Below are 26729 nucleotides of genomic sequence, written 5' to 3'. Positions count from 1 at the left end.
TGATTCAGTTAGAATTAAACAAGGATCAGTCCACCCAAATACACACGAGGTTTGAAAACAGCGTATATGGCATATTACTTTTCAAGGTTTCTTGTAGTATCTCAACATCTTACGTACTTGGTCACCTCGCAAGCTGATGTTCTTTCGTCTTCAAAATTTGCCACCAGTGCCTCACCGCCTCCACAAAGGAGGAAAATAGTAGAGCCTGCTTTTTCTGCCCTTTGCTTAATTTGTGCTCGCAGCCAACAGCCAAGGACAGACACATCAACCACCCGGCATTCACTTGACATGACTGCAGTCTGCTTGCAAAGATGCAAATATGTTGGCCTCTACCTTCCCATTCCCCAACCAGGCGCTGAGGCCTTTCAAGGCACCAGAAATAGGATGAAAGCAAGCACACCAAACTGTTCAAGCTGTAAGTTAGTAACACAAACAAGCAACACAACAGGTTCATCTATTTGTTTTGGCATGCCTGCTACTGGAAACACAGCCTAACAGGTCTTTCAGAATCTGTTTAAAGCCCCTAATTGCTTTTTCCTTCGTCTGCCACCTAGTATGTCAAATTTTTACAGTGGAATTAAAACATCCCCAAGACATAGGCTTATGTAATGGAAACAATTACCTATATGAACGGGGAGTTACTGTACCAAATAAACCATTTTCTTTGGTCAGGTCTTGTTCTGTAGTGTTAGTGATCACTCAGTCATAAAAGGAAAGGCTCAGAATTCATTGTTGCTAAGGTTTACAAATTCACCATTTTTCTGAAAAATACAGTACGAGTATGGAGTGACTTTTCCAGTGGTACAATACAGGAATGCACAAATTATTGCAGTTTTATATTTAACATTTATTGCATGTCAGTGGTTCACAGCCTGGTAAGAAAGCTCGTTACTGTACCCTTTGGTTGACCCTCCTGCTCACCAGCTGGAACTGAAGCTGGGTGCTGGCCACACAGAATGGGATGTAAGTGAGCTAATGAACTACCAGAATACAGAGTTGGCTAAAAGATGCAAAGGAAAATAACACCTAATGGCTGCTGGCCAAGGGAAGCAGAACACATGAACACAGTGGGGCTGGAGCCTGAAACACAGTAAAGTGCAAGAAAACAGCATCAACTTTGCTGCCTGGTACAAGAGTCAGGAAGGATCCTGGATGCATGCGGCTGAAGCCGGCATAGAGCAGTATGTAACTTCTCTATTCTAACCTTCACACCAGGTACTGTTCATCAGCTGGCTAATATGTGGCTTTCTGTTGTTCTGAAAGGGCCATCTATATTGGTGCACACTGTTTTGCAGAGGTCCTAGAGGGATTAAAAACCTTCAAGGATAACAACCAGTTTTGAGAGTTTCTCTGCTCTGCAAAAATCAGAAGGCCTAAACCCAGCATTTGGAAGTGAAATGCTTCCATAGAGAACTGTAGCAAGCCAGTTATTTCTGTGGTAACTGACAGAGTAAAAGATTGTTTATTCAACAACGCTGTTAAAAAAAGCACCCAAAACATTCTAAGGTTTTGTTCTCTGTTCTTCTGTGGCATTAAACCTGCTCACACTTCTGTTTAATTACTTTTTTTCTGGTAAATGTCCATGAGAGTGTTACTACTTAGAACAGAGCAGTATTTTTATCTCTTACAAAGAGCATTACAATTACTATTCAGTTTGCCATTTGCTTTCAAATGCCTTAGTCTATATCATGATTTCAGCAAAAATAGCAAGATTGCTTTCTGTATCATCCTCAGGCTCCAGTTCTTCATTGTGATCCTTCAGAGAGGTATGTACATCTTGTTCTTGAATGGTCTTCCTCTTTCTTCTGTGAATGTACACGGAGCGATTCTCCGTCTCCTGAGAAGGTGAGTTGTTCGCACTGATGGCAGTTTTCAAAGCTACCTCTAAGCATTTGTAGAATCTAGAAAGAAATAATTGTGTAGTTATTATTTTGTAGGTTTGCTCAGGATCTGCAAAACTACTCAGAGAAAGTAATGCTTTTGTAATATAATTAAAATGTGTTAAGAGAAGAAAATCATTACTAACATTGAAATGTTCTAGCCAATACTGGAAGAAAAATTAGAAATACCAGCCTGCGTCCTTATGTATGCTGGGCCACTTCCCTTTGTAATGCTTGTGTGTTAGAAATCAATTAGTGGATGTACTCATGTGCCATTAAGACCCTGTTAAATCTTACAGAAACTATAAAATGGTATCAGGTTAAAGGACTGATGAATGATAGTGTGAATCATCAGATGGACTGCTACTATTAGCAATTGCTTTTAACTTAACAACTACAGAGATTTTCAATGGACATATAAAAAGAAACTGGTCTTAGTACATGTAGGTGTCTGTCTTTACAGCATCCTTTTGATCCTCATGCTCTTTGGCTGTTCTGCGTGTTCTGTTCCTCAGATGGAGACAAATGTAAAGACCCAAAGTGTGTGTAACCTTCCACCGCCTTCATAAAACATCAGTTTTGGAAACTATACAAAGCATTTAGTGGATTTAAGTGTGCACTGCAATCTGAATACTTCTGAAGTGGTTACTGTGTTAGAATAACAAATGCTGTTATCATTAGAAAAAGAAACTTAAACCCTACTCAGTAATAAAGATAGTCTGTAAACTGGTATTGTTTACAGGTTTTTCGCTTAAACAGTTTATAGTCTTCAGAGCTCAAAAAATTAATTGAAATTGTATTTTAGACTTTGGAGGGGATGTTTTTGGTTTTGTTTTTTTTCTTTTCTTTTTTACATAACCTCTCTCACTTTTGGATTTAGATGTCATGAATAGGATTAGTGTACTCTTACAAACCTGTCAATCCTCCTTGTGTTTTCTTCCATTTTCCGATTAGCTACATGTATCAGAAATTCAATATATTCTTCAGAGACCATCAGTTTTCCCTTGTGGCTCAGTGGAACTTCTAAGCAATGAGTGCTCCGGACAGCCTAAAAACACACACAGAAGGATTTATCTAGAATAAAGTTTTTTATTTTATGAAGGTTATTTAAATAATATGGGAAGTTCATTACAGAAAAAAAACGACTTACGCACACAATTGGTTAGTTCACTGTCAACTAAAGCAGAAAGGTATTTCTTTGCTACAGCGTGCCCTGTGATAGCTGTCAATCACATTACAATTCAGATCTTGGCTTGTAAAAAAATCAGTGTTAACAGTAACGATATTATTTTGTTACATTCTTTACGTGCAAGTAGAAAAGTCCTTACCATCATAATTTTTCCTCCTCTGCCAACTGTAATACCAGAGTTCCTGAACCCAGAATTGATAGCCACTGAATGCTGCAGAACAAATAAATGCCTTAAGCAGGTCTTACACACTTTCACAGCAAGAAGTAATTATGGATGGGTTGCAATGCAGTTTATAATCTCAATTTTGCAAAAAAACTTATTGAAAACCATCTCCCCAAATTAATGCAGTAACAGTTACATTAAAATGTTTTTAAGATCAAACGCATGTAGTATCACAAATTGTGGTAGGTTTTCAAACAACCACAGTCAATCTTGATTTGTCTAATCTTAATCCATTAGTGCAGATGGGACAATAACATGCCTCTGGGCACTGTACTATTTTATCTTGAAGAGCTGGTAACCATATAGACAGTCATGAAACACTTTTATAGCTAAAAGTGCAGCAGTACTATAAAAGAAGCTAATCAACTCTCTTCTACATTAATGAAGGAACAAACCCATCACGCATTACTCTCCGGAGTAATTCTGGAAAAGCAGAAGGCAAAGGTACTATTCAATTAGTTGAAACACTGGAGCCAAATGGCCTGGCGGGTAGCAAAATGACATATAAAAAACCCCCTCGCTTTCAGCCAGCGAAAACAACCCAGGCTCACCAGAAAACACTTTTTTACCAGGCAACCTGCTTCAGCTTGAACACTGAATTGTAGTTGAGTAATTTTGTTTTCTAAGAAGTACAGCAAAATCTCTACTAAGTTTAAAGCTATGTTTTCTTCATCAGCATACACTTACTACCCCAGTTATTAAACATACAGCACATCTGGGACTATTCTAAGTGCTAAAGCTTACTCAGGAGCCAATACTTTTACTTTTACAGCAAGGAATATAACAGAACAACAATGTAACATTGTTACTTGATGTAATTTTACCAGAAGCTGTGCATCTTGCAGCTCTTGACATAACACATGAAGAACAAATGGTTCAAACTTGAGCACGACGTCACCAGTGGCTTTCTCCAGTGCTGTCATCTGGAAAATACACCAAAATATTTATATTCATACTGCAAGCGTGTACTGTTATTACAAAAAAAAAAAAAAAAAAAAGAAAAGAATAGCTAGTCAGTGTGTGAAACAAGCATTAAAAATGCAGCAAATGAGTTCCAAGCAATTGGGTTTGTTCAGCTGCTTTTGATTTTTCATTGCTCAAAATACAGAGAAATTCCATGGATTTCCATGATGCTGTTTGATAAACTCATTAGGTCTGATAGAAATTCATTGCAAGATAGACTTTAAAAACTTGAAAAACTGCTCTTTCCTGTTTGTTTCTTTGCACATTCAAACAAATTGATACAGTCAGTACAGCATGGGAAAAGGACTGTTTTACTGCAATCAGATGAAACCTGAGCAGGTTTTTTTAGTTTGGTGTTTTGTTTGTTGTTGTTGTTGTTTTTTTTTTAAACTGTTCTTTAAAATCAAAGACATTTAGTTTCTGAAGCACATTCCTCAACTTCAGAAAACTTTCTGGGATTCAGCAGATTAAATTCATGGCCTAACATACTTGATCACTTTTAATCCCAGTTTAAATAATAATGCATAGCCTAAGAGTTATAAAAAATTCAGAGGTTGAAATTAGAGGCATAAACCCACAAGACAAGAAAAAAAAAAAGTAACTTCATAATTATAAAAGTCAAGAAATTACCTTCAAACCCCTCAGTTCTGCTAGAAGACCAAGATGCTAGTGGCAATCTTTCCTGGATTTGCGAGAGTGTGGAGAAAGCTATAGGACATTCTGCATGGCTTACTATTACAGTTTCTCTATTTTTCTACGCTATCTTTATGCAGAGATCTTAAGGGCTGATATTACTTTCTTCCATTCAGAAAGGTTGCTTTGAGGCAGTTATATTACTTATTTCATTGTATGATTATTTAATCATAAGCACTATTTGCCCCCCCCTTCTTGTTTGCCTTCTCTTGCTTAATTCACATCACTAAAAAATTTGCTATGTTAACTTGAGAAATTTCAGCTATTTTCCGATACTTTGTTGTTTTGTCTAGCCCTTCTCATCTTTCTTGTAAAATGAAAATATTCAATAAAATCTTGAGGAAATATTAAAATTCATATGCTTTTTTAAGATATGATGGCATAAAAGAAAACTGTTGAAGTAACATTCTCTCCTTTCCTTTAAACACTGAAAACTATTTAAATGCATTTATGCAGCATCTCCTCCATAAATGTTCTTATTTTAAGTTGAAAGCAGGTCTTTCTGAATGGCCAAGTTCGTAATTTGTGCGCCAGATTTTAAAAAATACCCAAGTAACCACAGCTGTGCCAAAGCTGATGAGAAACAGAAACGATCAACATTGCATAATGCACTGTTGTACAGAAACACCTAAGCTAACTTATTTAGCATTTCCTTGGGCCTGGAAACACGTTCTGTTGACACAGTGCTCCAGTGAGGTGAATTCACCCTGCCCGAGAGTGTGCTAGCACGGTCAAACAGCTTCCTTATCCAAAGCCAGGCTCTGCAGAGTTCGTGTGGTTTCCCTCCGCAGCACAGCACAAGGCTGGCTGTGTACACTCCAGAGGCCCCCGCCTTGTGTAGTGTCTCTTTGGGCTGCGCTGCTTTCAGCAGGAGTACAAACATGCACAGCAGTCCAAACACACGCAGCAGTCGGCATTCACGGTGTTAACGCAGGCTGGGACCTGCCATGGGTGCGTGCATTCCCTCTTCAGGAATGTTTCCGTGATCGCTTTTCAGACGCTTTCCCATGTTTGAGAACTCTGTTCTAGCCATCTGAGCAATACAGTGTCCTGCTTCAGCAAAATGATCGGCATCCATTGTGGTTGGAAGCCAAGTCAGACAGACTTGTCTCCGAGACAAGTATTATAACAGAGGACACATTATTAGCTGCGATCTGCGTGTGTGATATTGGTGAAGGTGTTTTTAAGGGTTTCTGTTTCTCTGAAAAGGCTAAGTAATTTAGCAGATACTCTATAGAGGCAGCTTTTCAGCAAGACTACAACTAATTAAGAAAGTCATACTGACTGAAATCATCTATGCATGCTAGCATTGCCCCAAAGCTGTCCTACGCTTGTTTCCTCAAAAGCTTATTAATGGAACAAAATATTTTCAGCAAAGATTTTTTATTATCTTACTGTGTCTAAATCATTAATTCCCCACAAACTTAATTTAATAGGGAAATGCTGAAAGTAATTTTCTGTTAAGTCTACGAAGTCTGAGGCCCTGATTTGCTCGCAGTGAAGCAGATGGGAAAACACCCACTGGGAATAGGATTAGTCCCCTCATCTCCAAAAGAGTCAAAGTCTAATTGCTGTCATGAAATGACAGAAAATACCTGTCAGTGATACGTAAACAAGCTCACACAAATGAAAACCACTCTTTTCCAAACACAGGAGCAATTGCTGAAGTGATATGAAACAGAAAGTGACTTGTGTTTAGTGACTGACCACAGCAGCACATTTACAGTAAGTGGAACGCAGCTCTTGCTCTAGAAAGAGCGTCTGTTGGTACTACAGCAAATGCTGTCACTGCAGCGCTGCACAGCTCCAGTCACGTTACTAGCTCAGGTTTAAGTTACAGTGTGATGAGGGCAGTGCACAGCTCACTGCATTCGGCAAAACCTGCTGACGAGAAAAGGATGAGGTGACACCTCACTCACCAGATACACTCTACTGATGCTCAAGCTAGACATTTGGAAGGTTTGTCAGCAACAGGCAAACCTAGCAGCTGACAGCATAGGACTGTCCGTACAGACACGTGGACAAAACTGCGTGCATCGGTCCTGGTAGAAGGGAGTGCTCTGCACATGCACGTCTTAAAGTATTAAACGGCAGTGGGCCCAATTCCGCTGTACCTACATCTGAATATCCAACGCTGAAGATGGTCAAGATTCACGCCAATAGTGTGTCAAGGAAAAATTACACCATTTCAGTTTTACACTATCGTGTAATTATGAGATTATATTTGTGTCGTATCAGTAACCTTCCAAAGAGGCACTGTGTGATACATAATGCTTTTTCTCTAAGCACTGGGAGGAAAATGAGATAAAAATAAATTACAAAACAAATATCCTATGTTCATATTGTTGAGGTTAATACAAACAGTGAGGTAAAATGACCTCACAGCCGAAAAGCACAACACACAGCATACAAGATCCTGACTTCCCTTCTCATTTCCTAAATACTGCACTAGCAAAGCTTTATCATACATGAGAGTACAGTAGTTTAAAAAAATAGTCGAAGACATTTTTCTTACACTTGCAATTTATGCATTAAAAAAAAATCCCATCTACATGTTAAAGGGAAGAGGAAAAATCAAGAGTATTTCCTCTCATAAGAGTCAGCAACAACCCACTGTATCCTACTCAACCTGAAATTTGCTGATGAAAATTTCAGCAAGCTCTGCTTTGCTAGAACAAATACCAAGACAGACAAATATTTTGGAGGAGATTTCTTTTGTGCATGTGTGAGAACGTATGCATGTGGTAAAGAAAGCTGTGAATTGAGTGAAAGAATTTTGACCTTGTAACCGCTTCTTTTTTGGGACAGACAAAGCTAAGAGATGTATGCAGAGAGCAGGCTATTTGGAAAGCATACTAAAAAAAAACCCACCCCACTATATATATTTCTTTTAAATTTCAGGGGATTTTAAGATACTAAATTGAAAATGCAGTATAAGAGATTCACTGTTACGCTAGTTTCAGGTGTCTGTAAGTGAAAGGCTGTTAGCACAGCGAGCTGGGCTCGAGACAGTTTTAAATTCAAGGCAGTTTTTTTAACTCAAGACAGTTTTAACTGTCTGGAAGGAGTTACTACATACAAAATGAACATGCTCACTGGCATGCTTACCTGAACACATCTACATTTAATGGAAACGAAGGAATTCATTTTGGTTGCTTCTGGAATTGCTGAACAAAAAAAAAAAGCAAGAATGGCCATAACTTATGAAACAGTTACTGAGGACACAAAATGTTTGTTAATCACAGCTGACTCATTCTGAAGGAGGCATTACAATTACTGCATTAATGGGTATGTCAGGCTCTGACTGTGGGAGAACGGGATAAGGGCCACATTATCCTGCGTCTGTGTCCTCCAGGAACATTGCTGCTCCAGTAAGCATCATCTCAGATGCTACCTGACACAGAACTTTAACTAGGCAAATGCCTGGCTTCACACAGCAATTGTTACTTTGGTATTAACAAGGAATACACTGTTTCCATTTAGCCCAGCTAGGTCATCACTGTCCAAAGGCCAGCAAGTACTCTACATAAATTAAGCTTATTTTACTTTTGGTTAGGAAGGTTTTTAAATCAAATCTAGTCTCCAGTTGATACCTTGCTGGCAATCCAACAAGAAGGGAAAACAAAGAGCAGATAAAAAATGGAAAATACACTGTTAGACTAACAGTAATCTTTCAGGAAAGGAAGAACACTTGCTTAGAAAAGCACTATTTCCACTTATTCTGAGTAAGGAAAGGGCTTTCAAAAAGTAAGAATCACTGTATCTTAGATTTTCAGAAACTGCTTTTTGAAAGACAATCTTCTGCTACAGCAACAACAGTAATTACTGACTTCTTGTTGAGCCATTGCAATGTGGAGATTACGTGACTCCAGACAGGAGGAAATTATTCAAGTTTCGTATCAGCTGCATTTACAACTATGCAGAAAATTTGGTATGAGGCTCAAAAGCATTCTCTTCAAAGCGGGTCTTACGAATTTATTAAGCAGAGCACCTGGAGAAAAGTTTATTTTGAAAGGAGAGTGTCAATTCATCTCAGTACCAGGAATAAAAACCCTAAATATTTCTGTTTTACATGATGTGTTTTCCATGACATTAGGAGCACTGCATTAAATAAACGTCAAAAGTTGTACCGTACTGTCCTCTTACCACATCATCTTTGGTACACGTTTCATGTGTTACCATGAGCCACGTGCAGTTTTTCTTCTGGACCTCCCAGCTGTTTGCATCCTAGTGATGAAGAGAAACGATTAAACTAGCAGTACAGGTAGGTGACGTTTGATCTTGTGCACGTATAAGAAAATGGTCCTTCAGAGTAAGTGATGTCGCTTTTAAAAAAGTGTGTTTTCTTAACGCAGGAAACCATATTTACGCCAAAGTCGTTCCAAACCGGCTTATCTGCGTTTGTGGGTATTCTCAGCCCGGTAAGGCGGCCAGACCGAGGGCCGGCATCAGCCGGGTTCGTGCCCCAGCCCCCGAGATGACAGCTGCCGGAGCGGAGATGGCGGACCGCCGAACGCTGCCTTCTGCCGTTCCACGTCCCAAAACGCCGGCACGTCGCGCCGGGGCCCCCAAACCGCGTGCCCGGCACGCTCCCGGCGCCGCCAGCGCGGCGAGGCCCAGGCCCCGGCCCTGGCCGCGGCCGCGGCCCCTCCGCCGGCCTGCGGCCCCTCCGCGGGGTGCCCGGGGCAGCGGGGCCGGGCCCGCCCCGCACCCACGCCAGGGAAGCGGCCCCGGCCGGTGCGGGGGAGCGCGGCGGGCCCGCGGGCAGGGCGAGGCGCCGCCGGAGCCGCCCCGGGCCCGGCTCCACGGGCCCCGAGAGCCGAGCCTTCGGCCGGGCTCCTCCGCGGGCGGGACTCACCGCGGCGCTGCCCTGCGCCAGGACCAGGCGGCCCGAGCAGGAGCTGGTGGTGCAGAACCGCGCTCGCCCGTTGAGGAGCTGCACGACGGGGGCGGCGCGCTCGTCCAGGCCGCCCTTCCTGCTGGCGTCCGCCCGCGCCAGGCGCTGCGCCTTCCGCTGCCCGAACGCCGCCATGGAGGGGCAGGCGGCGGCGCCCCGGCGCCGGCACCGCACCTACGGCGGCCGCCGCGCGAGCCTGACGGCGGCCGCCGAGGGCCAAGCCTCCGCGCCCGACGGCCGGGCGGGGCCTGGGGTGCGCGCCGCCGCGCCCGCCCCCCCTCCTCCCCGCGGCTGCCCCCGCCCGCACTCCGCCGCCGATCGGCCCGGGCCCGCTCTCCGCCGCGGGGCAGGAGCGCTCCGGAGGTAGGCGGCGGCGGCGGCGGCGGGGTTGGGCCGCGGCCGGTCCCGCGCTGCCCGTGGCGGCTGTCCCCGGCGCGCAGGGCTGGGCTCCGCAGGCCGAGGCGGACACGGCGGCGGTGCTCGGGGCTCGGGCCGGAGCCGGGCGGCGAGGGGCGTCTCGGAGGGGCGGGGCCTGCCGAGAGGGGCGGGGCCTGACGGCGAGGGGCGTGCTCGGGGCGGGGCCTGGCGGTGAGGGGCGTGTCTGGGGCGGGGCCTCGCCGGCGACGCTGAAGGAGCGGCGGCGGCGGGCCCGCTCCGTCCACACGCGGTGGGGCCGCTCCGCTCCGCGGCCGCGCTTCCCTCCGGAGCAGCCGGTGAGCCTGCCGGGAGCCGGGCCAGGCCCCTCTCATCCGGGTGTGCCCCTGCTTGCGACGGAGGAGCGGGCTCCGCTGCGCGACCGCCCCCGGGGCCTGGGCTGCCGGCGGCCGCTCTGAGGCGGGGGAGGCCTCAGAGCAGTCGGGGCCGCCGCGCCCGCCCTCCCCTGCGCTCCCCTCGGCTGCCGGGGCACTCGCAGAAGTTAGTAGTGTATATCCGTGTGACTGATGCTTCTCCTGACGTGAATAGGTAACCAAAAACGAGAAGCCTTGCTGACTCTATCAGTGAGGAGAAAAAAGTCATCAGCTACTTTTAAAAATCAGTCAGTCGGGTACTTCGAAAAGCTGTAATCGTCCTTGAGAAAAAGCCCGCTTCTGGCTACGGTACTAAAGCTCTTTAGCTAGAGTTGATCAAAAGCGTGATTTCTCGCTGTCTTTAACCTTCCTGTTTGCTCTCCTGTGATTTTTTTGCTGCATACCCAGGAAAGCTCCTCAGTCTGAGTCGATCAGATTCCTGAAAGAATTGTGTATAGCTTTTCCTGTAGTAGGAGTAACTTGGCTCATGGTGTTTTGTTAGAATACCTCACAAATGAATGCAGTTGGAATAGCAGCTTCATCTGCTGATAAATTGTCATCACTTCCATTAATGTGTACGAGGTTCTGAGCTGCAGCAGCTGAGGGCTGTGGTTCATGCTCTCTGTCGCGTACAGCTGCAGCGGCGAAATCCAGCTGGAATTAAGGATTGGAATCTTGAACGTCTGCATTTCAGTTTTGATAGCTGGTAATTAGGTTTTTGTTGCTTTTTTTTTTTTTTTTTTTTTACAGGTAAGTTTAATAGTAAGCAGGAGCAGTGACTGGAATGTCACTTGGTTAGATTACCCAGTCACCCAATGTACGACAGGCTGTTTTGCCAGAATGTAATAGTAAATTGTCAATATTTTTCCCCAAAGTAGTGTACATCTCTGGATATGTGACAGCAGTGCAGTGTTTGCAGGAGCTGCTGTAGAAATACTTCTATGGATAAATTATTTGCCTGTGATTCTCTCAATACCCATAAAGTCCTGCAAATGGTAGGGTTAATTTTATGCCTTTTGCAAGATTTGTGAAAACAAACAAACAAACACCAGACCCATAACACACCCCCCCCCCCCCCATTTAAATCTAAATCAGGAGTGATCTTCTATTTAATCAGTTGCTTGACAGGCAGTTGATTTCTTTATTTTGAAAATGGAAAATAAATTATGAAGGCGTTACAGTATTATTGTGGTTTTTTCTCCCCCAGATATTCTGATCGCTATGGCGGCCACAAGAAATGTGATGAGAGCTGTCAGAGTTTTTGAATTTGGTGGCCCTGAAGTGCTTAAACTGCAGTCAGATGTTTTAATTCCTGTTCCAAATGAAAATCAGGTATATATGAGTTCTGTGAACTGAAATAATGACATCGAATGGTAATAGGAACACTTGGAACAGAGTAAAGAATACAAACCAAAACTTTCCATCTTGAATATGTAGTTTTTGATCAGTGTATTCATGCTACCTGAGACATCACGTTTAACAAATGTGGGCTTTTTACTGTCATATGGGCTACATAATCCATATAAAGGATTTCCTGAAAACAGCTTCAGTTCAACACTGAATTTTTGCTGACTCTGTGTAAGAATTTAGTTAAAATGCCATGACACTGTGCTGTGAATTCAAGTTCTAAATCTTTTTAATTATTGCTTAAGAAGCATCTTTTCTTTTAGGTGTTAATTCAAGTCCATGCCTGTGGGGTAAATCCTGTCGAGACATATATTCGTTCTGGAAATTATGCTAGAAAACCGGCTTTACCCTATACTCCTGGCTCAGATGTGGCTGGTGTAATAGAAAGTGTTGGGGAACATGTGACTGCATTCAAGGTATTTATACATTGGGGTTTAATTCATTATTGTTTATTGTATCCTCTTTCTGTGATTGCTATACTACTGTTCCTTTTTTATTGCTTATAATCATGTAATCTGTTCAGGGGCGAAAATCACATTCATTGACTGGTAAAAGCACGCAGTGAGATCATACTGGCAGCCCAGTGTGCAGATTGAACTGTAGGGAAGTCTTTAATGCTGTTGGCCTCCAAGAGTTAAAAGGTCTCAGAAGAGGCACTTCAGTTTGTCTGCTTGAAGCAATGGTATCAGGTGTACAAAAGTTGTGGGTCACAACTATTTTTATGGGATTGCAGAAATATTTGAAGTTGGATGCTTCACATTTGAGGTAATAATTTCACGCAGAACTGAAAAAAATTCTGTAAAGTTTTTTTGGGGAAGTGGAAATAGCTTTTATTTTACTGACCTATGAAACCCCATAAATTACATATTTGTTGTTAAAACTGTCAAAATACTTCATTACTCTAGTTTAGTAATTTTGCTTAGATTTTCTCAGGGGGAAAGTCTTGGGACAGGAGAAGGCAATTATCAGCTTGCTAAAAGATGTCTATGAAATTTATTTAGTTTTTAAATCCATTCTTCCTTTCAAGTCACTAAGACTGTTGGCTTCAGGCAAACATAAAAATTGTAGTTAAAATTGTGTTGGAATTTCCTGACTTGGAATTTATGTAACTATTGTGGGAGAGATGAGAGATTTGGTTATCTAGAGAGAAGAATCATGTTTATTCGTATTTTCTTATCAGTAGTTTGCTATATCTGCTGTGTGTGTGTTTTGTTTCTTACGGAACTCCTGATGCTCTTTGCTTGAATGAAAGAGAGAGATGATGAGATCAATATGTGCCACTGGCAGACATCCTGAAAATGCCAAGTAGCCAAGCTCATTCATTCGCGTACTCATAGTGCTTGAGAAACAGCTGTGCTGCTATGCAGCCCTCTGCACAGCAGTTAATACCCAATGTCTGCAAACCAAACTGGTGTAGTCCACATGCTATATGTTTAATGAGATCGACGTGCAAATAAGTCGAAAAATCAGAGCTCAGTAACCGCAAATGTTAGCGGGTACTGGCGTTCTGCAAGTGGGCTTGTACAAGGTTGAGTGCTGACCTGGAGCACAGCAGCTGGCGGCGTACCCCGTCGGCAGGACTGAATCGCCTTGGCGCCTGCATGCACAGCACGCTGCCAGGTGGTGCGTTTCCTGCATCGCCTGCTGAATTGCTGGTTGGAGTATTCACTGTTGAAGAACAACAGCGATATTTAGTTACATTAGGGCATATTAAGAGCATATCTTTTTTCCACGTTTAAACAAAAATAATTGAGAAATGTTTCTTTTGTGTCTGCAAAAGCTTTCGAGGTTTTGCATTTGGAATCTGTGGATGGAATTCTTTAGTGTTCGGGTTCATTAAGGTTAATATTAATGAGACAGCAGGTTTGTGTGTTATACTGTGGAGCGGGGTTTATAATTATGACACTTAAATCTAAGTATATGAAATTATATGGTTTGTGTTGCATTGATTGTATGTATTAGCATTTATAAAAATCTTCTCTGTGACAAATATAACTGGTTATTTTTAATAGGAGAGCTGTTAGAAATAGCCTAAACTTCTGTGAACTGGTTCTTAATGTATAATAAGGAAAAAAGAAGGGAGATTATTAATTTCTCTATTTTCTTTCCCTCCTTTCTAGAAAGGTGACAGGGTTTTTACCACTGGTACAATCTCTGGAGGATATGCAGATTATGCAGTTGCTGCAGCTAATAGAGTCTTTCCTTTGTCGGATAAATTGGACTTTAGGCAAGGAGCAGCGATTGGAATACCCTACTTCACTGCTTATCGTGCTCTTTTCCAAAAGTAAGGTGCCAAATCTAAGTTTGTGCATTTTGCTTTTGAATATTTAAAATACTGAAGCCCATATTTTCATTGTCCTGCAAAATGGGGGGAGATCAATGAGTGGGAAATGTTTAAAACACTTAAGTTAAATTTGTTATACTGGTGGAATTGTCAGACAATTGCTACCTAGAAGCTAATGACTGTATTTTCCTGTTAAGTATCTCTTCTTAAGAGAACAGACCTGGGAAGGATTCTTCTATAAGTATCATGTAATAAAATGTGTAACTCTTTTTCAGTACTCTTTGGTATTTTAGCTAGGGAAGAAAAACAGGAATAGTTCTAATTTCTTAATTAAATGGACAATGTGCTGTAGAGCAGACCCACCTCTTTTCTTCATGAGCCTCTCTTGCCAGAGTCTCTGTGTACAGTCCTGTCTGGTGCCCTAGGACAGTATGACAAGTGAAAACCAGACTTCTGTGTCAGCTAGGTAAGAGCTTAGGACTGGTTTAGTTTGATAGAACAAATTATTAAAATGAGTGTGGTTTATTTTTATGTTTTTTTTTTTCCCCATCCCTGGAAGTGTTCAAGGTCAGGCTGGATGGGGCTTTGGGCGACCTGGTCTAGTGGAAGGTGTCCCTGCCCATGGCAGGGGGGTCGGAAAGAGATGATCTTTAAGGTCCCTTCCAGCCCAAACCATTCTGTGATTTTTCAGATCTGTAACAGGTGAAGGTCTTGAACTGAGGTTCAGTACCAGACTGTTACTTGCTGCTAGTTGCATGTTGACAAAATTGCATATTACTTAAATTCATAAATGGTATGGTTTATTTTGCCTCCTTGTTTTCCCAAAGAGGCTGATTATACCTGCTTAGCCATAACATAAATTGGAAGTAATACTGTGTGAAAGCTGAGATTTGATGTCGGTATATACAGCCTGATGGTTAATGATTATGTACTACAATCATAATGCCAGTATTTTCTGTTTTTTCATTCAGAGGGCGTGCCAAAGCAGGGGAAAGTGTGCTAGTGCATGGTGCGAGTGGAGGAGTAAGTATTTTGAGAAGGCAAGTTATAAGAAATGCCGCTTTCTGTCCCTATTATCTGCTTTTGTCTGTGATATGATTTATGGCCACATTTATATCAATTAATAGATTAACAAAATTAGGTTTTTATTTCAGACACTTTAGGATACTTTCTTCTTAGAGCAAACCCTGTTATTCCAAATAACTATGAAACTGCGTGAGTGATTGTGTAAGGCCCCCAAACACATTGCTGCAGTCGGAAGTTGGTCTGGAAGCTTTATAACCGGTCTTCCTGAGATAAAACTAATAGCAGAAAACTCTAATTTTAAAATATGTGCAAGTTGTTCTCAGTTCTCTGAGCAGTAATCACTGGTGCATAGCAACTTGCGTTTCTGGCTGCACAAGGAGATACACTGGAATATATAAATTCCTGACTGAATACTGTGTGAAATTGAACATACATTCTTTGATTTTACATGACAAGCTAACTTCAGATTTCTTTCACACAATGTTCTAGTTTATCCCCCATATTCTGCACTTTGTTGCTCAGCTTCTGCTGACGTATCAAACAGCTGCTATAAATGGGCAAAGTTTCCTTAATTATTTGGCAGACAGCAAAAAGGTGATTATGACAGTCTCATATAAGGAGAAATTCAGATCTCATTCTAAGATTCTAGAATGATATTCAGCATCGTAGCCTCTTTTTTTTTCTTCTTAAACTAAACATAGTTCTTGTTTTATGTTCCTTGAAAAGATAATATTGCCTTTGGTTTGCAGAAGCGTATAATGCGAATCTGTTGTTCTGTGGACTTGTAACCTTTGTTATAGGAATACATGTCAAAGCAGTGAGATATGTGTAGGTATGAAGCACATGCTGAAGAGAAAAGATGGTTTGTGCTGCATCTTTTCTTTCAAGTGATGCTGATTTGCATAATGATTCTTAAAAATGTGCCTCTTTTGAATTTTTCTCTGAAAATCAGTCTGGCCATGATGTATTTTAATTAGTGGTGTTTGTTTTTTCATTTAGTTGAAAAGTGATGATCTGCTATTGAGAAAACAAGGTCACATTTGCCGAACAGTTTGGGCAGATCCTGGCCAGACAGATGGTCATGGTAGATTTTTTCGAGAAGCCTGTCCATTTATTTTCTGTGTTATTCATACATACAAATTTAAATAGCAGAGCCACAGAATGGAGTTTTTATGGTCTTCTTTGTGTGTTTGTTTATTTTTTTTTGTCGTGTGCCACCAATAATATAAAAACATACATATCTTAACATATCCTGGAGGAGGTATCCAGCTGTGTGGTTGGTACAGTGGGCTGCCGAATCTGTAGCCTCAGGAAGCTGACCAGCTGGGACTGAATCCCATTGTTCGTGTCAGCTGTTCCCTTGTTTTGCATTTGCATTCCGTTGGCGTGACACAAAGCAAAACCAAGAGATGACATTGGTATGCCTCAAGTGATCATTGGCTCCAACCTCAGGTTTTTATGAAGGCATCCCTCACCTCTAAACATCCTCTGGAGTGCAAAACTGGTATGAGACACTGAGAATTTGGTTTCTAAAGATATCATTTAATCTGTATGTGAAAGGTACAAAAGTACTGTTAATAAAATTTGTGCTTGCAGATTGTCTTTGCAATATATAATGCTGGTATCAATAGCAGCTGATTCTGTGAAGAAAAGAATTTCCTTGGCTTTGTATCAAATATATATGGCCCAACTTTAACAGATAGACAACATTCTACATGGATTTATATCAAATGCTGAGAGCTATTAAAAAACCCACAAGACTGTATTATGCCTCTGTAAATATCTTTTCTTTTTTTCAAAGAGTATTTGCTATCTTTAAGATCCAAATTACTTATTATGGCTAAAAATAAATGTTACCAGGCCAGCTTTTTAAATGAGTAAGTTCCAAGTTGCTGGTAGAATACATAAAATTTAAAAAGCTAAGAAAGAAGGAGAAAAAAAGACCTTTTTTCTTTTTCTTTTTTTTTTTTCTTTTTTTCTTTTCCCCTCAGGTGGGAATAGCAACATGTCAGATTGCCAGAGCCTGTGGTTTGAAGGTTTTGGGTACAGCAGGAACCAAGGAAGGCATGAACATAGTTCTGAGAAATGGCGCTCACCAAGTATTTAATCACAGAGAAGCTAATTACATTGATAAAATTAAGGTAAGCATGTTTTCAGGGATAGGTGGTGCAGCATGTATTTTTCTTACTAACAACATGTGAACAGTTGTTTGCAGAAGTTTTTTGAAGGAGATTTATGTAGAAGTAATAGTGTACTGCCTTTTTCATTTCTACACAAGGGAAAACTTTTCCGGGCTGGGGAAGCTGAGCTTTCTTCACAGGCAATGGCATTTAGAGACTCTTGCATTCCAGAAAATTCCAATATGGTAGCATATCATAATTCAGCATATCAAATATGCTAAAATGAAACTTAGTAGCTGTCAGCTTTAGTACAAAGGCTGTATTTAAGATTTAAACAATAAACTGTAAAATGTATGTTGTCTGTAGCATATGAAATAAACAGTGGTACCCAAGCACTAATTGGAGTGATTTAAATAACATGTTATGTCCTGTACAGGAACACACAGGGATGGAAGGAGTTGATATAATAGTAGAAATGCTCTCTAATGTCAATCTTGCTACTGACTTGCAACTGCTGTCCTATGGAGGAAGAGTGATGGTAGGTATTTTTTGTGACTGACTTTAGTTTGTGCATTTAGCAATGCAATTCAACAGTTGTAACTTGAAATACCTTTTAATTCGTTTGTAACAGGTTGTGGGCTCTAGAGGTCCTATTGAGATAAATCCGAGAGACACTATGAGTAAAGAATCTAGCATAATTGGAGTTAGTCTGTTTCTTGAAACTGAGGTAAGAAACATTTTTATTTTAAAGAATGTTTTGTTGGCTTATTCCAACACCTCCCTATTTCAGTTAAAATCATTTGTAGGAATGAAAGCGTAATGAACGTGCTTGTTCATTCCTTTATGTTATGATTTAATCTCGGAACATCATAAATATTTTTGGCTTGTGAAATTTGGCTTAACACTTGCATAAATAGTCAATACTTTTCCAAAATGTAAAGACCTGGTGGTAAATGCTGCCTTTATTACCTGCAGGAGGAGAGGCATGAATGTGCGACAGCACTCCTTGATGGCATAGAAGCTGGCTGGCTGAAACCAACTGTGGGCTCTGAATATCCACTGGAGAAAGTAGTTAAGGCTCATGAAGATATTATTCATAGCAGTGGTGCTCGAGGAAAGATGGTGCTCCTTCCATAAAGTCTTTTTCCATTTATTTTGTAGCTGTTCTTAACGGTACTTTTGCTTACATGATTTGTTGGATATAAAACATACTCTTGATCAGGTTTGACAGTAACAGCAAATGCTAACTTACATTAATTAATTAACAATCTAATTTCCTTTTGTAATAAGCAGAGTTGCATATACTTCAAAGTAATTTTTGTAGCTTTTTTGGCTGATGTGGAAATAATAAATTTTCTCGGCTGGTGTGGCCTTGTGATGCAGAGGAAACTAATATCTAAGATAGAGCATGATATTAAATTCTATGTGAAGTTATAGTGAGGCCACTCTAGGTAGTGCGAAATGAAGCCTGCTTTTTCAGCAGATACTTAAATGTATATAACTAACAATATGCATATAACTAGGACTCTAAATTCTTTAGCCACAAAATTTGTCTTATTCATCTTTTGTCAGGTAATTTACTTGGAATAAAAGCTTTTACTGCCAAAATAGTTCACTTTCCAGATCAATAGTTGGCCAAAGAATCTCTAAAATGTGAACTGTTAGGAAGCAGAGGCAGTTTCATTTTTCTATGCCTGACTTAGTATGTGAGGTGAAAGTGTCTCAGTTAATCCAAAGGGACCATAACTCTGAAGCTGCATGCTAATACGTGCTACTTGGCAACTGATCATATTGGCAGAAGCAGCTGATTCCTTGATGGTAAATGGCTGGGTAGCGAGGATTTAAATTCTTCCTGTGATCTTTATTAAATTTAAAGTCACCTGAATCCCTGGCTACAATGAGGAGAAAAGAGAGGCTGCACTGCTTTCATGGGTACTGAGAATTCATGTTATTTCATAAATGAATGTGTATACATTGTTGACTTGTTCCACATACAATCCAATTAAGGAAGGACAATTTCTTTGATATGTTGACAGTTTTTACACTCAAAATACTGTTTGGTATTACAGGCACTTCCTTTTAATGATATAATTCTCTAATGAGCAGTGAAGTCATCACTTGCAGAAGAGTTTTCTCAACTTTGAAGATGAGCTTTTCTGTTCCTTTGAGGAAAAGTGAGTCCTTACTAAACAGAAACTTTTTAGAAGTATTTTTGTCTGTGAAGGTTACTTGCTTTTTAACATTTGGTCTGGATTCATTTGGTGTCATGCTATCATAAATCAGCACACAGTCTCTGAATCCATGTATAGTTTCCTCAGGGTGGTAGCTTCATCACACTAGCATTTTCTAAATTGTGATTTTTTTCTGAACAGGCATTCATTTCTACTGATGTTTTGCTTAATCTAAACTAAGAAAATAATTGGCAAAATCTTTTGAAGTGTCTGGATTTCTCCTCTGTGATTGTGATCCCTCCTTAAAATACTAATGTAAGAGAGGGCCCCACAATTTTTATTTTTAATTTTTTTTTTAAATTAGAGTAGTTGGAATTGAAATGTTTTCCAAGCCTGTAGACATGTTAGCATATAAATACTAGGTGTACTAAAAAAAGTGGTAGAAAATTGCTGACTTATTTACACAGAAAATGTTGCAGGTGATAGCCTCTGTCACCTGTAAGATCCCCCTTCTTGCCAAGTGACTTACCCTTGGAGGAGACCAGGAATAGTTGGATCATTACAACTGATGCAGTGCCAGCTTGTTTAAAATCTGTCTCAGAAAATATCCAGTCTTTCTGCTTGATTTTTCTCTTGTGCATAGTTATGTAAAGAGATGCAAAATACTTGCTTGGAAATAAGATAATATAGCTTTACTTCCTCCTGCTCTCCCAAGTGCAGTCTTGATAGACCTGGAGGCAGGTCCTGGGCTTCATGTGGTCTTCTCCAACAGCCACGTTTCTTGTGCTATCACTCCTAAATGGGTGAAAATATTTTGGCCCTTTGTTAATGGAAAGTGGATGATTCATGGTAAGTGCATGGAAATCAAGAGAGAATTTTCTTTAGAGCTCTAGCAAAAAGACTTATTTTTGTGTCGTTGTAGTTGATATGGATAACAATAGTTGAAGTATCGTGGAATTGTAGAATGGTTTGGGTTGGAAGGGATCTCTGAAGATCATCTAGTCCAACTCCCCTTTCACAGGCAGGGACATTTTTCACCAGAGCTGATTGCTCTAAGCCACATCCAGCCTGACCTTGAACACTTCCAGGAATGGAGCATCCACAACTTCTCTGGGCAACCTGTTCCAGTGTCTCAGCACCCTCATCATAAAAAATTTCTTCCTTACGTCGAACCTAAATCTACTCTCTTTCAGTTTAAAACCATTGCCCCTTGTCCTGTCAATACAGACCTTGGTAAAAAGTCTTTCTCCACCTTTCTTATAAGCCCCCTTTAAGTACTGAAAGGTCTCCCTGGAGCCTGCTCTTCTCCAGGCTGAACAACCCCAACTCTCAGCCTGTCCTCATGGGAGAGGTGATTGTTGAGTACATCAGCCTTCTCCGTGTTGGTTGTCACTAGCTCTCCTGTCTTACTTACTGGAGGTGGTGCATTTTCTTTAATCTTCCTTTTCTGGCCAAGAGGCTTATTATTATTTGTATGCCTTGCCAAATTCAGCTCCAACTGTGCTTTAGCTTTCCTAATCCCAACCCTACACATCTGGGCAGCGTCCTTGTATTCTTCCCAGGATGCCCATGGAAGTATGTGTGCTCATGCTACTTCAAATCTAGCTAGCAGAGTTATTGAGACTGTTGGGAACTGTTCTTTGCCCAGTTGCATGTTGTTATTTTCTAATTTGAGAGAATGTGAGATAAATAATGAACATTGATATTTTTCTAAATAATTGAGTATAGATACTAATCTTTTTCATATTCTACAATTCTAATGCTCACACTCACTTTTGGGTTAGCAATCAATGATAGGGAAGACTGGTGTCAGATCTGTTTGTGGCATCTATCCTTCAGTAACACCTAGATTAATGTTTTCTTTTTATTAAAGGCACTGGTAAGGTCTCATTGGGTAGTAGTTTCATCATTTCTGTAGGCTGGGAACTGAAGCTCAGGTCCAAGACAGGTAACATCCTGGAGACAAATGTTGTTGTGCAAATTGTAGTGGGTTGGGGGAGGAAATTAGAATGGTTTTCAAGAATATGAACTTGTGAGCAATAACTAGGCACATATCACAAAAAAGGAAAGACGATCTTTACAGTGAAGCTTATGAAACCAATTCAATGAATACTGATGGTAAAACAGCAAGGTCTTAGTGTCAAATAGGGAAGGAGTGTTTTTCTAACACAAGTTTAAGTAATGTAAGGAAGACTTTGTCCAGCACCAAGTTGGTCCCTGTGGAAGTGCATCTCCTGTGTTTTAAATTAACTCTTTGGTAGATAGGAGACCCCTCGAAGTTCAAGATTCAGGTTTGCAATGTCAGGTTTTTTCAGGTATGGAAAGGTCTCTTTTAATGCCATGTTAATTTTATTTGGGACTGCTACTCAAGTGATAATTTAAACTTACAAGTGAATAAATTTTTTAACATACCATAAACAGATACACGTCTCTACAAAGATATACATACTTTTTCCAACAAATATTAATTCAGTAGGATTTAAGTAAGTATTTGTATTTCTGGTGGGGGTGGATGATGTTAAGATATTATAGCTGTAAGCCTTGTTATTAAATGCAGGACTAAAGGAATATGCTGGATCACTGACTTAAGCCCTCATTTCTTTCAAGCAGGTTGTCATATAATTGGTTTTGTGAACATCTTGAGCTCCATCTTCTAAAGTGGGTAGACCACAGTACTGTTTCTTCTGTGCCAATATAAGTGTGAGGTTGTTTTGTTATTATACTGAGTCATATAATGGTTTCTTGTTCTTATAAACCTTAAAACCATTGCATCAAACGGATTGTTTTGCCAGCGAAGAAGATTCAGTGTTTCTGGAGTTAATGATTTCAAACTAATATTTCAATAAGTGCTTTTGAAAATAGTTGCTAGGGAAAAGAAGGATGAGGCAGACTCAGCTGTAATAATGCATTAACTTGGTACCCTGCCTCCTAGTCCCCCCCAGGTATAGTAGGATACTTCATACCTTGAAGCTGTGCAGATGCCTGGATGGGTAGAAGCTGGTTTCCTTCTATGTTGCACTTTCCATAGGAGTAGGGAGCTGCATGTCTACTTAGTCAGAATTTGAAGGTTTAAGAATGATTAACCTAGTGTAAGTGATGTGGGTAGGTAGTTCTTTAGCTGATTATTCAGGTAAAAGATGCTGATTATTCCTATTCATTCTGGCAGAATGCAGTCTGGGGCAGTGATGGCATGTAGGGAATCTGTGATTCCACTTGACAACACTGTTTAGAAAAAGTAAAACATCTCTTAAGGTACTAAATAGCAGGTTAAGAGTAACAGTTAATGATGGATGTCGTTATGGAGATGATGTGCCTACAAAAAATATATGCTTTCTTTATACAGTGCATGTTTTAAAATATTTAATTCTTTTTAATTTGGCTTTGGTCAGAGGGTATTATATTAATGAGAGGCTCATGATTTACAGTGACTCCTTTCTTGATTAGTGCTGCCTAATGCTAATGCTTGGAGATGAAATTCAGAGCATACACTCTATGTACACATTGCTGCTGTTAACAAGGGTAGTGTTTGTTATGGGGTTTCTCACCAGAAGGTGTCAGAGTAGTTCTATTTTTATTACGTTGCCAGCTTGTCTCTACAAAGGTAACCTAGCAGAATAAAACAGCATAACTTAGACTGCTTTGTGAAGAAATGTAATACAACATTTAATGCTTCTGTCCATTTTTGATGTATCATACAAATGGAAGAGGTTGTTTTGATTTTGGAAAAAGCAGTGTGACTAAAAATGATGAGGTAGCACTGAACACACAGTGTGGGAAGGAGTGAGGAAGCTGTAGTGGGTGCCTTCAGGCTGCGGGCAGGAGATGGGTATGTGAGACCCGGGTTGTATTGCTGGTACGAGGCTGGGCTCCAGCTGGTGGGTGTAGCTGCGGCAGTGTAAGACCTTGTCAGCACTGTCATGCTGAAGGTGGGGGGGGGCATCGGTTTGCCCGTGACTCAGTTACAGTAGTCCAAGCCTTGCATATTAGTGCAAACCCACCTTGGCTGTGATCTGCAAGGGGGAATGGCTGAGATGTTCATGGATGGTCAGGCTGCGCTCTCTGTTAGAGAGACACTAAAGTCCAGTGGAGGGAAAATCATCATCTTGGCTAGGTAACTTCTTCAGCTGCTGCAGCTGAATTTCTTAGAGCTGTTATTTGTCACATTTCTGGCTAATCTCTCAGGTGTATCTGGTCTGTTCAAGCCACCCATCCAGACAATTTGTCAGTCTAGAGTCCTTGGTTCAGCCCTCCTTTTAGGACAGGCCGTCCCCTTGGCAGGGTGGAGAAGGGTGGAGGAAGAGGATAAGGATCATAGACAATTGACTTAGGGGCAGAATAATTCTGTCAGGTTGTTTATTTTTGAGTAACTTGTCCTGATTTAATCAGATGAGCTTTCTGAAGCAGTGGTTCCCAGTGGTAGTCTGCTTGGGTGCTGCTGTGGGTGGTAGGAAGGGTTGCATGGGCTCTCTCTCACTTATGTGCAGATAAGATTTGGGGTTCAAAGTGTGCAGTTCTTTACGCATGCCATGGTCTGGAAACTGCTGCTACACATGTTTCTGAAACAGAAGAGTGGAATAGTTCTGAAAAGCAGCTGCTGTTTGTTAATCTCACTGTGCGCCAAACAAATGCTGCCTACGCTTTCTAGTCATTAAAAGTATCCCCTCTTCATTGTCATCATGTGGTCCCTGTGTGTATTCCTGACTTCGTGTGCTACAGCATGATACAATAAATTAATGAGACTTTAATTACGGGGTTGGGAAGATAAAAAACCAAGAGGATATTGATGTTCTTGGTAGTTGCTTCCTTTACAAAAGACAATTCAATATGAAGTGCAGGTAGATGGTGCCCGAGACGACCTGAGGGCAGCGGCAGTCCCTTCACGTTTTGAGCAGGCGCACCAGCGGGGGAAGGCTGGCCCTACACCCTGAGGACCTACCGCCGGTTCAGTTGTACCCGTGGCCCCTCAACGCATCACCTGTGTATTGGTGCTTCAACTTGAACCCACGAGAAGTGGAGGAAGCAGGGAAAAACAGGAGCGTGGAAGGGTGATTCCACCTCCTTTGCCTGAGTACGGCTAGAGATTGTTGAAATGCATACTTCGGAGCTCCCCCGTCATTTGTACTGAAAGAGCGGAAATCAGGGTGGGTATTTGAAACGATCCTCTCGTGCCCCATCTCTAAGTTGACGGCTCCGTCTCGCATCAAAACGCCTCCTCCGTCCCCTCCTTTCCCTTCTCTTCCCCTGAAAGCCTGGAGTTCCCGCCGGGCAAAACGTGCCCTGCGGCCTCCCCTGTCCGTTCCGACCTCGGGCCCTGTCGCCCCGCGGGCTGCTGCGGCTGCGTGACGGCGGGGCCCGGGCCGCTTCCCCGCGGGCTGCGCGCCTCGGCTCCGGCGGCAGGTGCGCGGGGCCGCCGCAGGAGCGCTGCGGGGCCGCCGGTGCGCGGGCAGGCCCGGCCGGGGCTCGGGGAGCCGCCGGCGGCGCGGGACGGAGCCCCGTCCCCGGGCGCGGCCCGGCCCGCCTCCCCGCCGTCCCCGGGAGCCCCGCCCGCCCCCCGCGGCCGGCCCGCCGTGTCCTAGCGACGCCCGGGGACGCGGCCGGCAGCGCCGGGGCCGCGGGCAGCGCCAGGCCCCCCGCCGCCGCCATGAGCGGCCCGCAGCCGGGGTGAGTGGGGCGGCGGGCGGGGGGCGGCCGGGGCCGGGGCCGGGGGCGGGCCGGTCCCTTCCCCGCGGCGTTGCCCCGCCGTCCCTCGCTGCCCCGCCGGCTGCTGAGGGGGGGGGGGCGGCGGCAGGGGGCCCTGGGGCCGCCGCGCCAACGGGCTGAGCCCTCGGGTGCTCCCGGGGTCCCGCAGCCGCCCGCGGCCCCGCAGCCCGCCTGCCTGGAATAACGAGCGCTGGGCGGCCGCTCCTTGCTTAACGGTCGGGGTTGCCTTTTTAATTCTGTGAGAAGAATGGCCTAGAATGGAGCGGGCGACCTGAAAGACCTAAAGGTGTTTCCTTGCACTCCAGCGGGGGCAAAACGTTGGCTTTGGGCGTCAGGCGCGTGTGGCGGCGGGCCGGGAGGAGCCGGTGGCCCGGGCGGAGGTGAGCGGTTTGTAACCCGGGTCCCCTCCGCCGAGGTGGTTGCTTGGTTCTGGGAACGGGGCGGTGGAGTCACAGGGAACGGCGCCGCTGACTTGGGGCATTTCCCGTTGTCGTTGTCCGGCTCCACATCTGCCGGTCGCGAGTTTCAGACCATCCAAACTTCCCCGGCCTGACGTGAGTTAGAGATACTGAGAGACTGAGTATCTCTGTAGACCTCCATCTCCATGACAGAATTGAAGACACCCTGTTTTAGTGGGCGATGCTCTGAGTAAAGAAATAATGATATAACTTGCTCATGGCCATACAGCAAACCAGTAGCGGAACAGGAGTATTTTGGCTCTCATTTCCATGTCTAGTTGTGTTCAGAATTGGAACCTGTAGCATGATTTGATTATTTTAAAACCTTTGAAAAAGTTTTCTGCATGAAAATCTCTTTTATGAAGAAATATATAGAACTCCAAACAAAATACTTAAAACCTTATTCTTGGAAGATTGTTTCCCTCTAGTTACCACGTAGGGCACTTTTGGACTCTGGGTGGCGTTTGTTAATTCAGTTTTTGGGAAATGATTATGCTGTGGCTGATTGCACTCACGTCACAGATATTTCAAGGAATACCTACAGTCTGCATCTGACACAGAAAACTGTGAAAACTGCAGAGCTGTGACTTACAAAGAGCTTGCTGAAGTGGATGGGGAGAGGCTAACACCTGTGGGGTTTGCCTCTGCTCCTCGCCTGTTTCCCTTCTGGAAACTCTCAAACAGAGCTAGCCTAGTACAGCAGCCAAATGAGACGTGGGATCACAATTCACTCTGCAAGAGACCGCGGGAGGTCTCTAGTCCAATCTTCTGCTCATAGGGTCAGCCATGGGGTCAGACCAGGTTACTTCATCCAGACAGATCCCAAAAACCTCCAAGGGTGGCAACAGCACACCCCTCCACTGCCTGGCCCTCCTCGTGAGGAGAAATGTTTTCATTAGACCTGCCTCAGCCCCACTTCTTTCAGCTTGT

At 42.7% G+C, this 26729-nt stretch overlaps 3 protein-coding genes across 7 annotated transcripts in view; 2 read left to right on the top strand and 1 right to left on the bottom strand.

Moving 5' to 3' along the window:
• Positions 1 to 728: 728 nt before the first annotated feature.
• On the bottom strand, positions 729 to 10369 carry TYW3 (tRNA-yW synthesizing protein 3 homolog). Of its 2 annotated transcripts, XM_075037389.1 has the most exons (6): positions 9807 to 10369; positions 9095 to 9175; positions 4117 to 4215; positions 3209 to 3280; positions 2795 to 2928; positions 731 to 1901 (listed from the first exon to the last, which is right to left on the bottom strand). In XM_075037389.1, the coding sequence occupies exons 1-6, from the start codon at positions 9978 to 9980 to the stop codon at positions 1682 to 1684; spliced, it is 780 nt and encodes a 259-aa protein (XP_074893490.1). In that variant the 5' UTR covers positions 9981 to 10369; the 3' UTR covers positions 731 to 1681. The 2 variants fall into 2 exon arrangements, with proteins under 2 accessions (XP_074893491.1, XP_074893490.1); XM_075037390.1 differs by lacking the exon at positions 3209 to 3280 and having other exon boundaries at positions 729 to 1901.
• CRYZ (crystallin zeta) lies at positions 10136 to 24315 on the top strand. Of its 4 annotated transcripts, none has more exons than XM_075037386.1 (9): positions 10136 to 10208; positions 11841 to 11965; positions 12304 to 12456; positions 14161 to 14324; positions 15296 to 15347; positions 17342 to 17491; positions 17907 to 18008; positions 18102 to 18197; positions 18446 to 24315. In XM_075037386.1, exons 2-9 carry the CDS (start codon positions 11855 to 11857, stop codon positions 18605 to 18607), a joined length of 990 nt encoding a protein of 329 aa, XP_074893487.1. In that variant the 5' UTR covers positions 10136 to 10208; positions 11841 to 11854; the 3' UTR covers positions 18608 to 24315. The 4 variants fall into 4 exon arrangements, with proteins under 4 accessions (XP_074893487.1, XP_074893486.1, XP_074893488.1 ...); XM_075037385.1 differs by lacking the exon at positions 10136 to 10208 and adding an exon at positions 10464 to 10808; XM_075037387.1 differs by lacking the exon at positions 10136 to 10208 and adding an exon at positions 10477 to 10558.
• Positions 24316 to 25181: 866 nt separating this feature from the next.
• The window catches only part of ERICH3 (glutamate rich 3), a 43693-nt gene continuing 42145 nt past the window's right edge, over positions 25182 to 26729 (top strand). The window contains exon 1 of the mRNA XM_075037384.1: positions 25182 to 25302. Within this exon, the coding sequence (XP_074893485.1) occupies positions 25283 to 25302 (20 nt within the window). The 5' untranslated portion in view covers positions 25182 to 25282. The remainder of the gene's footprint in view (positions 25303 to 26729) is intronic.

The sequence above is a fragment of the Buteo buteo genome, chromosome 10, assembly GCF_964188355.1.
Source record: "Buteo buteo chromosome 10, bButBut1.hap1.1, whole genome shotgun sequence".
NCBI classification, from domain to species: domain Eukaryota; kingdom Metazoa; phylum Chordata; class Aves; order Accipitriformes; family Accipitridae; genus Buteo; species Buteo buteo.
Note: the sequence above shows the minus strand (reverse complement) of the source record. Positions and strands in the feature narration are given on the sequence as shown.

Coding starts and splice junctions, on each gene's coding strand:
- TYW3 (XM_075037389.1), bottom strand. CDS start 9,980: ATGGCGGCGTTCGGGCAGCGGAAGGCGCAGCGCCTGGCGCGGGCGGAC. Junction 9,176..9,806: donor TGGCGCAGGGCAGCGCCGCG/GTGAGTCCCGCC, acceptor CTTCATCACTAG/GATGCAAACAGCTGGGAGGT. Junction 4,216..9,094: donor CGTGTACCAAAGATGATGTG/GTAAGAGGACAG, acceptor TGTATTTTCCAG/ATGACAGCACTGGAGAAAGC.
- CRYZ (XM_075037386.1), top strand. CDS start 11,855: ATGGCGGCCACAAGAAATGTGATGAGAGCTGTCAGAGTTTTTGAATTT. Junction 12,457..14,160: donor AACATGTGACTGCATTCAAG/GTATTTATACAT, acceptor CCTCCTTTCTAG/AAAGGTGACAGGGTTTTTAC. Junction 18,198..18,445: donor GTCTGTTTCTTGAAACTGAG/GTAAGAAACATT, acceptor TATTACCTGCAG/GAGGAGAGGCATGAATGTGC.